We start from the raw sequence: 15,567 nt of genomic DNA, 5'->3' as shown, positions 1-15,567 counted from the left end.
TTACCATTATGATGTTCAGCCCCCGGTAGTCAATACAAGGTCGCAAGGACCCGTCCTTCTTCCCCACAAAAAAGAACCCCGCCCCCCACTGGAGAAGAGGAGGAACGAATGAACCCAGTTAATAGAGAATCAGAAATGTATTTTTCCATGGCCTTTATCTCTGGAACAGACAAAGAATATAACTTGCCTTTAGGCGGAAACGTACCGGGAAGAAACTCTATAGCACAGTCATAGGGATGGTGAGGAGGAAGAGAATCAACTCGAGACTAACTGAACACCTCCTCCAGGTCGTGGTACTCTGCGGGCACATTAGACAAATCCACTGCTTCCCCCTGAAACACAGACTCAGAAACAGTTAGACACGCAGACAAAAGACAAAAGACAAGACTTATGACACCCCTCACTCCAGCTGGTAACAGTCCCAAGATGCCAGTCAACTTTGGGGTTGTGATTGTGAAGCCAGGTGTGTCCAAGAACGATTAGTGAAAGTGGAGAGTCCGTAATGAAAAAAGTGATGTCCTCTGTGTGATTGCCCGATGTGACGAGAGACACAGGTTCCATGATGTGGGTGATGATGGGAAGCTTGTGTCTGTTGAGAGTGAAGGGAGCAATCTGATGAGTGAGTGGCGTGAGAGGAATCTGGAGCTTGCGTGCGTAGGGCTGGGTATCGTTTAAAATCTTTCGATCCGGTGCCAATTTCGGCTCACTCGGCTCACCCGCATATTTCTCCGGGATAGGAAGACGTGGTTCCGACTGGAAAGTGCCTTCTGGTGAAGTAGATCTAGCTGGGGATGTGGGAGGCGCAGTGGGAGGTTGTTGATGTTGCACATGCAGGGTCAGCTCGGATACCTTCGTCACCCTTACTTGGACCGCTCGACCCATCTCCTCTATAACTTTGTCCTGGCGGTCCATTCTTTTAACTGCCCCCTGGAGAAACTCTTCGAGAGGAAATGGGGAGTGATTTCCTGCTGCTTCCATTTATGGCCAGATCCTTCTGTAACAATAGATTTCACACAGGAAGCAGTCGCAGGAAATGTAAACACAGGTTTATTAAAAAACTGGAAATAACACAGGTAAACAGGAACAACACTAATGTCCAGATACCGGTTTCTAACAATACTTTTTTCAATACCATATGTTTTAAAATCCATTTAAATAACAACAAAAATACATTAAACACACAACTTTTATTTTTCACCTTAATTAAAATAAATTCTCGTAACATTTCTCACTCAGGGTAACATTATTAAAATATTTAAATGGGTGACTGAGTTTTACTGAGAAGATTTGTATGCATGTTTGTTTTTTGTAAACAAAGAACTGTACTCAACAACTTAGTAATTATCAAGATATTAAATACATTTGGGATTTTTAAAATTAGTAGAAAATGCGTTCAATGTCATTTCATTCAAGTGAAATTAGAAAATCAGTTAAATGGAATTTTAGTTTGTTTTAAATAACGAGCCAGGATTGTAAACAGTGTTGGGCTGCGTGTGTGTGTCAAGTTTAAACCATAGAATGTAAAAAAATAAGTTTAAACGCATCGTCCATTTTGGGAGACGAGGGCATGAAGTCTTGCGATGTGGAGAAACAGGCGTGAGTATTTCATAAGCATTGAGAGACACAAGCTGTGCGCGTGGGTCAAGTTTAACACTCTGGGGTCGACGGTGGCGCGGGCGCCGCAAACTCTTTATTTTTCAATTACTCCGCAAAGAGACTTAAATTACTCTGCTGATTTTTGACATACAGATATGATTTATACATCATTTCAAACGTTAAAGTGTCTAGTTTTTTTCTGTCCACTCCCAATAAAAACAGAATGTTGTGCTTTTCGCAAAATTAAGAAAATAAACATGATGCACGTTCTGTTCTCTCTCCCTCAGTGAAGTCCTTTCAGAAACGCGTCAGAAAAATAAACTGTAACTTAACGAATACTTGGTGTAGAAACAAAAGATAAATGTCTACATAATGCTTGGAATGTCTCCTTTTAAATGATATAAGTGAAATTGAAAACAGATATTGTCATTCGGTGTTAACTGTATGAGAAGGAGGAGAAGTACCGTATTTCGCCAGTTACCTCATTATCTGTAATGAGATCGGATCGCCACACCCCCGCGCCATTGAAGTGAATGAGCAGAAACATCCATATGCATGACTCGTGCCTCCTGCAGTCAATGGATATGCAATCCACAATCCAGTCTCTCCATTCCTTGTTGTTCCATCCGATTGCACCAAACATGACATAAATCCTTATTTCCTTGCGTATGTGTGTCAGTATCTCCAGACCGTCAAACAGTTCACGCGATTGGAACACACATACACAAACACGCGAGTCAGGAAACTCGACGCGCTTTTTGGTATTCTTATATAATGCGCGATTCCAAACAGTACAATCCTTATTTAGTTGCGTCTAAGCGCATATCTCCGCACAGCAAGTTTATTAAACACAGGATCACTCGCGTGTGCACACATTCACTGCTTTCATGATCAACACGTGAGGTAATGGCGGCGGCTGTAAACAAACATTGATACGTTTACCACGCGTGTCCCTTGTTGTGTTTCTACTATAATGATTACAAATACACAAATAAGAGTCCAGACAACGATAGGCAGTTGTTCTTTTGAGCTTTTTACTGCACAAAAGTAAACCTCTCGCTGGCCAACCAAACACTAACCCTGGGTTGAAGTGTGTTCATGTTAAGATGGCCAAACAGTATCTTTACCATGATTAAGCTACTATGGTTTTTAAAAGGTAACTTATACTTGTGAAATTAATAGAAAATATTTCAATAGAAATATATATAAATATATATAATGTGTGTGTGTGTGTATTTACATTATATTGAAAAGTAAACCTTATCATGGTTTTACTACAGAGAAAGTTATTCCTGTTGAACATCCACACAAGGCTCATTAGTGGCTCATTATTCAACTCTTTTGTCTCTCAGCTGTCAATCACTGATTATTCAGGAGCTTTCCTGCCTCCATGCATACAGCCTTTCCCAAGCAAAAGTGTCTTAGAAATTGTAAATCAATATCTTGCTTTATGTGATTGAGTAGGCCATATGATTTTCACATCATTTTGAAGAAAAAACTCTAGACTACTAGATCCAGTTTGGAAAGTCTTGGGAAAACATGTTTAGAATGAGTTTTGTGGAGTTATATCAGTGACTTAAAAATTTTGCTTTTTCAAAAACCACGCATAAACATTTTTCTCTCAAAAATACAAACATGTACATACATGTTGATTATATGATATTGTAGCCCAGTTTGTGATGAACACAGTGTTATGAGACTTTTGCCATTAATATGTTTTTAAGCAACTGAAAAAAGCACAAATGTCAGTGCATGTCAAAACTTCCCAAGGGCCCTAAAAACCCCTTAGACCCCAGAGGGTTAAACACCTTGTCTTTGACTGTTGTGGGAGACGCGCGTGAAATCTTGCAATGCTACGAAACCAGGGGCAAGTAACAAGCATTGACAGACACAGGCTGCGCGAGTGCTTTAAATTGAAACACCTCACCAGTTCAGGAGAAGCGCCGTTTTGGTTGACGTGCCTTTCACGGAGCCATACTTGCGCTAACTCTATTGGGAAGACTGTCACAAAGCCTTTCTGTATATTTCTCATATTGCATCCTTTCTACACTTGTGTTGTGTGACTGTGAGTATCTTTAGAAATCTTTAGGTTCTTACATGCAACTACAGGCTCACACAGACAGCCGCTTGGCTTTTGGAACCGAAATTTGGCACCGAAAGATAAATAATTTTTTCGATACTCATAGTATCGAAGTTTTCCGTTCGATACCATAAAGGTATCGATGCTCGGTACCCAGCCCTATGCGTGCGATGGTGTGATCGATGAAGCTCCCCTCGGCTCCTGAATCCAGAAGTGCGTGGCAGTCATGAGAACGGGTGGACCACTGTAGTTTCACCGGGAGGAGCGTCGAGGTGGATGAGGTCTTCTTGGCAGAGATCCCGCCCGATAGTAGCCTCAGGTTTACTATCGGGCTTGGTCTTTTACCAGGCACTGATGGATTTGATGCCAGGAGCTGCCGCAGTACAAACAAAAAACCCAGGGACCTCCGCCGGAGCTTCTCCTCTCGGGGAAGCCAAGCTCGACCCACCTGCATGGGCTCGAGATCGTTAAGGGGGCTGGCCGCACCATTGTTGCTGGGCTGAAGAGAATCCAGTCTGACGGGTAACGGTGTAGTAGCCCTCCGGCGTGCTGCCTGGGTAAGTCTCGCATCAACTCTGATGGCGAGGTCGATCAATGCGTTCAGAGAGGTAGGAAGGTCCACAACGTCGATTACTTGTTGGATGTGGTCGGTCAGCCAGCCCATCCAGGAAATGATCCCACTGCGCTTATTCGTTCCACCTGCCTTCCGCCGCCAGGGTGCGAAACTCAATAGCGTAGTCAGATATGGATCCTTCCTCCTGGCGGAGTTCAGGGGGTTCTCTCCCGGCGACGGACCGATCAAACACCCTCTTCATCTCCTCAGATAGCGAGGGGAACGAAGAGCAACAGTCGTTAGAGTTCTCCCACACGTCATCCCCCAGAGGGCAGCCTTTCCAGTCAGGAGGGAGAGCACGAACGCCACCTTCGTGTGCTCGCTGGAAAATGTCCTGGGTTGCAGGGCAAAATGGAGAGAACAATGAGAAAGGAATGTACAACAGAAACTCGGCTCACCCGCTTATTTCTCCGGGATAGGAAGACGTTGTTCCGACTGGAAAGTGCCTTCTGGTGAAGTAGATCTAGCTGGGGATGTGGGAGGTGCAGTGGGAGGTTGTTGATGTTGCACATGCAGGGTCAGCTCGGATACCTTCGTCACCATTACTTGGACCGCTCGACCCATCTCCTCTATAACTTTGTCCTGGCGGTCCATTCTTTTAACTGCCGCCTGGAGAAACTCTTCGAGAGGAAATGGGGAGTGATTTCCTGCTGCTTCCATTTATGGCCAGATCCTTCTGTAACAATAGATTTCACACAGGAAGCAGTCGCAGGAAATGTAAACACAGGTTTATTAAAACACTGGAAATAACACAGGTAAACAGGAACAACACTAATGTCTAGATGACAGTAACGGTGATCGAAGGACTACGGTGGTGAGCGGGTGCTGGTGATTGCTGGTGCCGTTGGTGGAGTGGGTCTGTGGTGATAATCCAATATGTGAAGACCGGAACATCCAACACGAAGACGACACACGAAAACAATCCACACGCTAAACTACACAGTCCAAACAATACGTAGACACCACATTTACAGCACATTTGTTATGAACATGTAAAGTTAGTAGTGTAGTTCTTGTCAGGGCGTGATGATGAACACACAGAGGCAAGGATCCAATTGCAGATAACTCAAAGTTTAATAAAGACAAAATTATAGACAGAGAAAAACCACTGGGCTGGCCAGGGAGAAAAATACTGGAAACACACTCGGGAACTCAATCCACTGCTCTGCTGGTCACAATAGTCAGGAAAATAGTCCAAGGCTCACTGCCGCTGAGAAAGGTCGATGATAGAAGTCACAGACGTGCACTGGAGATCGCGCGCCCTGCACGATGTAGGGAACCACCGATACGAATCGGGGAGATGAGTGATGACAACCCGGCAGTACAGCCGGCTGAGGGCTGGACACCAAAACGGTCCGTCACAGTGCTACTGGACAGCAGGAATACCAGTACTCTGGACAGCGCACAGCATGTAGTCCGGTAGATGCAGCAGGGCGGCGAAGAGGAGCTCACACAGTGCAACAGAGCCACGACCACACACAAGAGACAGCAGGTCAAAAGACCGGCAGGGCAGAGAGAGGTATAAATATCCACAGAAGCGGAGGAGAGCGGAGGTGCTGATGTCCTAAAGAGAGGTGAACGATAGAAAGCAGACAGAGCAGGCAGAGCAAAAATGACAAAAAATACAAAAAGGTCAAAAACTAAATAATTCCAACAAAGGCGGCTTCTTAAATTGCTTCTCTCTGTTTTTATAATCTACCCAGTCTGTCACTTCATATAGGCCCTCCTACAAACAAAGTAGTACAATACGTTCCCAAAAGTCATTAGAAATGAGCATTAAAGTATCCTAATTTCATTATGGTCACGGTCGCTTTCTATCTTTGTTTCCTTCTTTTCATTTGCTGTTTTCCTAGCTCTGGGTGTTAACCGAGAAATCTGAAGTTTGTTGGTGAATGTTCTCAAAACCAAACCAAAACACCTGTGAACTTCAGGCGGATGCACGTGATATTGTAACACGCGCGAGGGGGAGGGGGATCTGTGGCGTGTGCAGGTACTGTGATTGACAGGCAGATTTTACACAGCCCTACGCTGATTGGACCAAATGAACAGGCCTGCGCTGATTGGACCAAGTGAACCGGGGTGGATTTTTGCAAAACCAATAACAGGCTCTATGTGGAGCTAGAAGCACACGTTTTTTTCTTAAACAGTCTAATTTATGTTGTTCTATCGGAGCATAGTGTTGGTTTCAGTGATTATGATAAAAAAATATGATAAAAAAAAAGTTGCCGGGGGAATCTGCTGTGATGTTTTTATAAAATTTTCTAAGCACCTGTTTGTATGAGCAAATTCATCATCTGCAGCATGAACTATTTATAAAACTGGAAAAGTGTCCCGACTTCTTAAAATAGTTAGTAATTGGCTTTGATTCTTATGCAAATAAGGACATTTTTTGTGTATTTATTCAACAACTGATTTTTGTTTATTTTTAACTGAAAAAGTTATGGATTGCAGCTTTAAATCACAAATCATTATTAATTGTAATGCTTGTTATTAAAAGTAACACTGAAAGTTGTTATTCTGTTGTATTACAAATGGTAGTTATGTATGACTTTAAATTAAAACTTTTGTTAAATGAATAAATGTAAATGTATATAATGGTCTTGGTATAATGATATATAAACATTCTGACAGTGTCTGTTGAGGATGGCTGTGATGAATGTAAATTAATGTCTGATCTTTCTTCAATGTCTTACAGTATCGAGCATTGTCTGTAACAACAAAACGGACAAATTCCACACATAACTTCATCATAAACTGCAAGAGCCGCCACTTACTGCATCATACTGGACAAACAGCAGCAGTGATCTAACACTGTATGTTTTTTTGGTTATGTGAATGTTAGAGGAATGTTACATCCTAATTTTAATGTTCTCTTAATGTTTACAACACCTATTTTGCATATTTAAATACTTTTGGCTTGTTATGCAAATATGAGAAAAACTGATGAATCCTATCACTTGTTTGGTGATGTTTTGTCACAAAATAGGACCGAGTTCTGTCACTTATTGGCCGATTACACAGAGCAACATGGGGAACACGGTTGACTGTACAGATTATACTATCTACAGCAGTGATGCAGTGTACCAGTTCATTAGATAAAGCTACAACATACGCAAGCAGGAATGGCAGTGTTCTAGAATAAGGCTTAATACAAACTAGGCATGCCTAAACACACTCACACATGTTTTGCTGTAGATGTACAGTAGGTTTTTGAAATAAAAGACAAAAAGGCACGCTTAGTGCAAGTGTCAAACTAATAGTGTTTATAAAACTATTTTCAGGTGTTAATGTTGTCATAATGTTTCATGACTGTTAAAACTGATAACTCAAACACAATTAAAGTAATAATCTTTGACATAATGTGATTTAAATATTATAATACACTAGTCAACATTTGAAGCGGATAAAAAAATTTCTTAGGAAGACTTGTGTGAACGTTTTTGATCCACTTTAAATGTTGATTAGTATATTAGTTCACAAGGTTTAAATATCTACATGAAAAAATCCTGTGAACAAAATTCTGGGTCATCTTCTGATTAAGATGATTTATTTATCTCATATATGACACTCATTTATACATTTGTTTTCCACCAGAAAACTTCTACTAAAGTGAGAAACAATTTCCATCCAAATTTAAAAAAACATGTATAGAGGCACATTGTTACTTTTGAGTTTTTGTTTGTTACAAATTGGGGTGCTTGTTTTACTTTGAGAACATAAATGTGGAGCTGCTCAGATTTCTTGATAGACACAAAAATGAAATCTTTTAAACGGAAAACCCCTGTCTTTAGTTCACTTGTCCTAAACTTATCCATGACTCCCAGGATGCATTGCAGTTTTAAACATTAATTCAATGGTTTCTATCTGTTGTCTTGCTGTCTGAGGCCAGTTGTAGTAAGTGAAGATGGTAATTTTGAGGTTTTGTATTTCTGTTCTGGTAAGATCTTGAGAGGTTTCATGTATTCATCTGTTATTTGCAGTTGATTTCAGGCTTTGTGGTTGTTTTATTTTCTGAGAGAGCAAACATGACGTTGATGCAGCGTCACATTATAACATCAATTCATAACCATTTTTGATTTTTTTTATAAAAAAAATGTCAACATTAATTGCAGGTGCAAAATTTATTCTAATTTAGTGCACTGTCATTGCGCATTAACATTTTTTAACATTGATTCAGTGTTTCCTTGCTAACCGAGACTGTTTTAAAATTTAAAATTTAAATTTAGGGGCAGTCTTTTTATACTTTCACCTGTCTAACAAATCTTAAAGTTGTTTAGATGTTGTAAGTTGTCATTCAACAAGTTTTTTCTGCGATGGAATCTCAGTTGTCTCTCAGTCAACCCAATGCAATCAAATGGTTTTAGTTCTTTTAAAAAGACAACTTTACACTAGATGAATGGATGAAAATAAAATGGCATGCTTTCAAGTGTCAGACTTAAGTTAAGAGTTAAGTTATGAAGTGGACAAATTCATTCTCATAAAAACCTGCCCCCATGCAAGTCCTTTGTCTACAAATAAAGTCATTTTTAACTACAAAAACTAACATCTTCAACATGTTTCGTCCCTTATCTAAAAAAATCAGAGAATTATACAGTATGTGAGATTCCTAAAATATCCACTAGATGGCACCTTATCACTGAGAACAGTACACAGTGAATAATCTAACTTCTCTGCAAATGTTCTCTGGAACAAACATAAGGGGTGGGTTGCACCAACAATTAAGCATTGGGCTTCAATTTGGTTTAAATGCTTATTTAATAATTCTGTTGCAGCAAAGTTTAAATTTTGTTTAAAAATAATCAAGGTTACATTTCTGCTAATTTTGATCCAGGTTGAAATTTAAGGTTAAAGGTTTAATCTTAGATTTGTTCATCCGTGTTTAAATTTAAGCAATTTAAGTTATATTTAAGCAATTTAAGCAACTTATTTAAATAAACTTCTTTATTTAATACTTGTTGGTGCAACCCAGGGGCAGTTTCCCAGACAAGGTTTAGATTCATCCAGGACTATGTTTGAGTTATATTAGGACATTTAAGTAGTTTTTACAAACAAAAACATTACTGGTGCACCTTGAGACAAACAATATGTTAGGATATGTACCGATATATGTTAAAACACATCAGTGCAAGTTGTTTTTAAATTAAAACAGGCATTTTAGTCTGGGACTAGGATAAAGCCTTGTCCAGGAAACCGTACTATAATCAACTAACTTCAACAACTGTATACAGAATCAATTGAGTCCTAAACATAGCAGAGAGTCAAACTGTCCAACTAAAGGAAACATTGATCACCATAATGGTGACTAAACATTTTGAATAAGTCATCAGTTTTCACATTTCCTTTGGTGTGTAAGTGAACAAACCCCAAAGTAAATGATGATGCGAGTTATCGTCTCCAACGCAAATCTTTTTTTCTTGAACTACAACAAACACATGGATTGTAGGCAACAGTTTACTTCCACGGATTGGTGATGTACAGACAAGACCGACATTATCATAATTCCTCCCGCTTCGGACTCAGCCTGAAAGTTAACTCCTGTTAGCATATTGTGACTGAATCTTTTAAACATTGTAAGGAGCGTCACATTTCCGGCTGACCTCAGAGGTATTCAGGCCAATCACAACGTACAGATTAGCTGGCCAATCAGGGACACAGAGCTTTTCAAATCTGTTGCGTTTTAGGAAAAGAGGGAAATCTAGCTACAAAAATGTAGGGTATGTGGAAAATAACAGTGGCGGCTCGTGACTGCTCATCCGATGGGCGCTAATTCAAAATAAGTTTTCGTAGTGTCATGTGTGTTGCTTGTGTTTTCAAAATATGTGTTTGTTGCGTCATGTGAACTATGTGCATCATGTGTTTTGTCAAAAAAAGTGCCTGCTGCACACGCTTCAAAACCGTTTATGATAAAAGAGACATTTACGCTCACAAAATACACGTAAGACACTCCCTTAACAGTAAACTCTGATTACGCATGAGATTATGTGAGTATCTGGCAAACGCGAGCGTCTCTTTTATCATAAACCCTTTAGACGCGTCTGCAGCAGGCACTTATTTTGACAAGACACGTGATGCACACAGGATCTCTCAAAGCGCAGAACACATATTTTGAAAAAAGAAACCACACACATGACGGGCTACCCTGCAAGTAAGCTTACGATGGGCCTGTATCGGCATAGCCTAAGGGCCCCGCACAGGTTTGCTCACTGGCGAAACGTTGGCCCCTTAGCGCTGGCCCTGCATGGGCAGCCCTCACTTAGCCCCCAGGAAGCCCTCAAATAGAGAAATCCCCGGAGTTAAATGAACACTGCTGGATGTATATATTGTCCCATCTTACAGAGTGTTAAAAAGTAACAATGAAGCAGAATTAAAAGCTGTGTTATCCTCTTTCTCACCATCTCTGTCTGAAATCTAAAATTGCATTTTACATCTTACTTGTAGAGTCATTTTCTTACTTTAGGTTGAGATTTTGTTTCATTTAAAGTCACCACTATTGTGATCAGTGGTTGATTTAGTTAAACTTGACTCTTGCCTTGTTCAGTCTTTTGATTGCTATAACTTTGTGTGTTTAAAACATGTTTGTTATGGCAGCATGCGATCCTTTGGTGGTGGTCAGTTCAGTAAATAAAGTCTGAACATCATCATATAAAAACTTATGTATTAATTTATTGTTTGCACACTTATCAGACGGATCTTTCTCTTACAATGTGATACTACAGGAGGAGATCCAGCTCTCTCTTAGCAGTTTGTCTTTCTGAAGAATTTTGAAACACTGACACTTAAAATTAACTGCTCTACAATGTAGACACACAAATATCAAGAATCAGAGTATGAATCACAATGATGGTGACAATAAAACGAAAAGCTTCATGCTGCAATGCATGCTGGGTATCAACAAATTACAAATCTCATCCAGAACTCCCAGAATGCACTGCGGCATGAATAAATAATGACCTTTTTTATCATTTTCTTTGTCACCATTGTTGAGATTCATACTCTGATTCTTGATGTCTGTGCATCTACGTTGTGCAGTGGTTAATGTTTATGTGCACACTATCAAAATCATTCAGAATAATAATCTGCTATGAGAGTTCTGGACCTTATACTGTAGTATTTCATTATTAACAGAAAATGATGCTTCTGATGAGGGGGGAAACTATATTAATAAATCTGTTCATTAAATGATTATGTTTGATAATGTTTATGTATCAACCATCAATATTCAACTACAATTGCCTTTTCTTTGCTATAACATGTGTTTTAAACACACTTAGATATAGCACTTAGAACACACTAACAAGCCAACAGTCAAGAGTCAAAGTCCAATTAAAACAACCACTGATCACAATAATGGTGACTTTAAATGAAACAGCCAACATCCTAACATAAGTTAAGAAAATGACTCTAAAGTAAGATGTGAAATGCAATTTTAGATTTCAGACAGAGATGTTGAGAAAGAGGATAACACAGCTTTTAATTCTGCTTCATTATTACTTTTTAACACTCTGTAAGATGGGACAATATATACATCCAGCACTGTTCATTTAACTCTGGGGATTTTTCTGTATGAGGGCTTCCTGGGTGCTAAGTGAGGACTGCCCGCGCAGGGCCAGCGCTAAAGGGCCAACGTTTTGCCAATGAGCAAACCTGCGCGGGGCCCTTAGACTAGCCCTAAGTGGGCCCATAAAGGGCCATTGTAGGCTTACTTGCAGGGTACATACATATTGTGACGAACTTCACATTGAGCACCCTCGAAAAAAGAAGTCACTGGCCGCCACTGGAAAATAATGTGTTTTTTAACCATAAACCATGCAAACACATTGTATTATACCAAATACACAAAATAACGTTGTTTTTAGCAATGAAATAGGTGCACATTCTCAAAAAGTAGACAAATTACAGAAATAAAATTTGCCTGGTTTGTAATAAGAGAGATTAGGTGATTTCCCAGACCAGTCTTAAGTCTAGTCCAAGACTAAAATTCATGTTTGAGCTGTAGCCTATTTAATTAAAGTAGCTTGCTCTTTCATATGTTAACATATATCAGTGCCATTGTTTTGTCTCAAGATGTTTTTTTTTAAAAGGTATGTTTGTAAAAACTACTAGCCTACCTAATAAAACTAGTCCTGACTTAAAGGGATAATTCACTTTAAAATGAAAATTCTGTCATCATTTACTCATCCTCATGTTGTTCTTAACCTGTATGAATTTCTTTTTCTGATGAACACAAAAGAAGATATTTGATAAATGATGGTAAACACACAGCAGTAAGTGACCAAAGACTTCCATAGTAGGAATTAAAAAATATGATGGATTTTAATGGGTACCATTAACTGTGTGCTAACCATCATTTATCAAAATATTTTCTTAGTCATTTATCACAATACTTCCAAAATATTTTTTTCATACTATCGAAGTCTATGGTCACTTACTGCTGTGTGTTAACCAACATTTCTCAAAATATCTTATTTTGTCTTCATCAGAAAAAAGAAATTCATACAGGTTTAGAACAACATGAGGATGAGTAAATGATGACAGAATTTTAATTTTAAAGTGAACTATCCATTTAATCGAAAACACTGTCTGGTGCCCCTTAATGTCTTTTCAGTTTATCTAAGCCATTGAGAAGTCAGTTGTTGTTTATACTATATATTCTGCTCTTTATCATCAGGTGTCTTAAAAAATCTAATAATCATTACTCAGTTAATCTCTTAAAGGGGTCATATTATGAATTTTTTAAAAATGTACAATAAATCTTTGGTGTCCCCAGAGTGCGTAAGTGAAGTTTTAGCTCAAAATACTCCACAGATAATTTATTATAACATGTTAAAATGGCTCATTTGTAGGCCTGAGCAAAAGTGTGCCGTTTTTGGGTGTGTCGTTTAAAATGCAAATGAGCGAATGGAATACAAACACTGATCACAATGATGGTGGTTTGTTGTAATTAAAACTCAATTGTGCTGTCAAGTCCTTCATTTCTCCTTCTTCTCTCTGCACTAAACTGCAGTGCTGTGGTTGGATAGTGCAGATTAAGGGGGCGGTATTATTGTAATTCGCCTTGCTACCTACCTCACAAAACAGGCAAAATCTGAACGACCTAATTTTTCACATGCTTGCAGAAAATGGCATACTCAAATTAAGTTACTGGGTTGATCTTTATCACATTTTCTAGGTTGATAGAAGCACTGGGGACACAATTATAACACTTAAACATGAAAAAAGTCACATTTTCACGCTATGACCCCTTTAAATAACAACTATTCTAACAACGCTTGTGTTACTTTTAACATCCTGCTGGTGGTTCCCATATGAACAACTAGTGTTAATACCCGGGACTTTATTCTGGTATTAAAAAAGGTAGGATTTAAACTGCCAGATAAACCATCTTAAACAGCTGGAATTACAACAATAAACAACAATAATGTGATCCAACTCAAAATAAATGACAGTTTGGTCTTTTCTATATGTTGAGATGGATCAACCCATAATCTGTAATGGTTCAGTCCACACCCAGCACATAAAAGCGACTGCAACGCTGTGCTCTGGGATCACTGTCTGCAGCTCAGCACTCAGCTGTTGAGAAAGTCTGACAAAAAAACTCTCGCAATCGTCAAGATTCAACTCAGTACAGCATTTTGCTGTCACAATGTTGCAGCTCAAGGCGAATGAAGATGAGCTCATCGTGGACAAAGACAAATACTCAAAGTTTTCTCTTGCTTCAGCTCTTTCTTCATTTACTAAATCATACCCGGATAGCGCTCTGAACCGGATCTTTAAATCCAGAAAGAAAAAGTTTAACATCACCTCAGACGATCCAACCTACACGGTATTGTATTTGGGAAATTCAACCACCATTCAGTCGAAAGGAGAGGGGTGTACGGACGTGGCCATCGGGAAGATTTGGAATAAAAGTGAGATGGGCAAAAACGGCACCAAAATGCGCCTGACCATCAGCGCAGAGGGAATACGCATGGTCCACTCCGACGAAAAGTCCAAAAAACCCGGACATATGTATTTACTTCACCGAATCACGTACTGCGTGGCCGACCCGATGCTTCCCAAAATCTTTGCGTGGATTTACAGACACGAGATCAAGCACAAAGCGGTGATGCTGAGATGTCACGCGGTACTCGTCTCCAAACCTGAGAAGGCGAAAGCGATGGCACTTTTGCTGTATCAGACCTCGAGCGCAGCTCTGAGCGAGTTTCAGAGACTCAAACGCCGAGAAGACGCCAAACATCAGCAACAGATCCTTATAGGAGAGCTATCGGTTCCTCTCGTGCCCAAGAGGAAGACGACGAGCGCGTACAAACCTCCAGTGGAGCGCAGCAGAAGCGCTCCTAAACTTCACTCCATCACTGAAGATCTGATCGGGGAGAAAGAGGAGGAGAGGGCCACGATGTTTGATGAGTTTCTAGATGATGACTGTTTCAGCAAAGAGGAGCTATGTGTCATGATCAATGAACTGGGAGAGCTGTGTATTGGAAATGATGTGAAGTCTTTGAAGTCTGACATGCAGGTGACTCGTCTGTTGTGTGGTGAGAGCACAAGCAGTGAATCGTCTATAGACAGTAATATAGAGTTGAGCTCTGGAACCGATTCTGATGAGTTCACGGATGATAAACATGCAGAAACGACATACAGCTGATTAACTTCTCACATTTCCTCTAAACTAAACATTCACACTGTGTGTAAACTGTTAAACAGCTTGTGCTTAAAACCTTGAACTGTAAGTTGTAATGTGACCTCTTTTGAAGCATTATACTGATCTTAATGTTTTAAATGCACTGTAAAATATATCTTTGCTATGCAAACGTTTAAAATCCTTAAATATTTTCTTTCAATGTATAGATGCTGTATTATACAGTATTTTTGTGTTAAATGTAAAGGTGTGATTTGTCAATAAACACAAAGGTGTCATACCTTTCTATGTTTCTTTCTTTCTTGTTAGAGGGTCAAGTAATAATTTTTCCCCATTCTTCACTATTGGGCAAAATATGCATATATTTCTCACCATCCAGCTGTATTGTAATATAACAAAGTGTCTTTATTTAATAAGCAGTTGTATAGTAACAGCACATTTCCACAGATTCACACTATATAGTTTGACTGCAAAGAAAGGAAATTTTCAGAATGATGGAAAAAATCTTATCTTGTGCAAGTGATGCAGGAAATACTGCAATCTTTAATGCACTGCTATATTTAGGACACCGATCTTGTCTCTTAATGTTGTACGCAGATGTGTTTACTAATAAGGAAATGCCAAGAGCACAGTCAATAT

At 39.4% G+C, this 15,567-nt stretch overlaps 2 protein-coding genes across 2 annotated transcripts in view; both read left to right on the top strand.

Annotated features, from left to right (window-relative positions):
* Positions 1-9,101, top strand: part of LOC135767482 (NACHT, LRR and PYD domains-containing protein 3-like) — a 61,649-nt gene extending 52,548 nt beyond the window's left edge. The window contains exon 15 of the mRNA XM_065277210.2: positions 6,985-9,101. Within this exon, the coding sequence (XP_065133282.1) occupies positions 6,985-7,003 (19 nt within the window). The 3' untranslated portion in view covers positions 7,004-9,101. The remainder of the gene's footprint in view (positions 1-6,984) is intronic.
* A 4,717-nt stretch (positions 9,102-13,818) lies between these two features.
* On the top strand, positions 13,819-15,208 carry LOC135767424 (protein FAM43A-like). The gene has a single exon (XM_065277131.2). The coding sequence runs from the start codon at positions 13,933-13,935 to the stop codon at positions 14,932-14,934; it is 1,002 nt and encodes a 333-aa protein (XP_065133203.1). The 5' UTR covers positions 13,819-13,932; the 3' UTR covers positions 14,935-15,208.
* Positions 15,209-15,567: the final 359 nt, after the last annotated feature.

This window comes from Paramisgurnus dabryanus, chromosome 6 (assembly GCF_030506205.2).
Source record: "Paramisgurnus dabryanus chromosome 6, PD_genome_1.1, whole genome shotgun sequence".
NCBI classification, from domain to species: domain Eukaryota; kingdom Metazoa; phylum Chordata; class Actinopteri; order Cypriniformes; family Cobitidae; genus Paramisgurnus; species Paramisgurnus dabryanus.
The sequence above is the reverse complement of the archived record's forward strand: the minus strand, read 5'-3'. Positions and strand labels throughout refer to the sequence as shown.

What these genes read in the sequence shown, in the direction of transcription:
- LOC135767424 (XM_065277131.2), top strand. Translation starts at nt 13,933, where the DNA reads ATGTTGCAGCTCAAGGCGAATGAAGATGAGCTCATCGTGGACAAAGAC.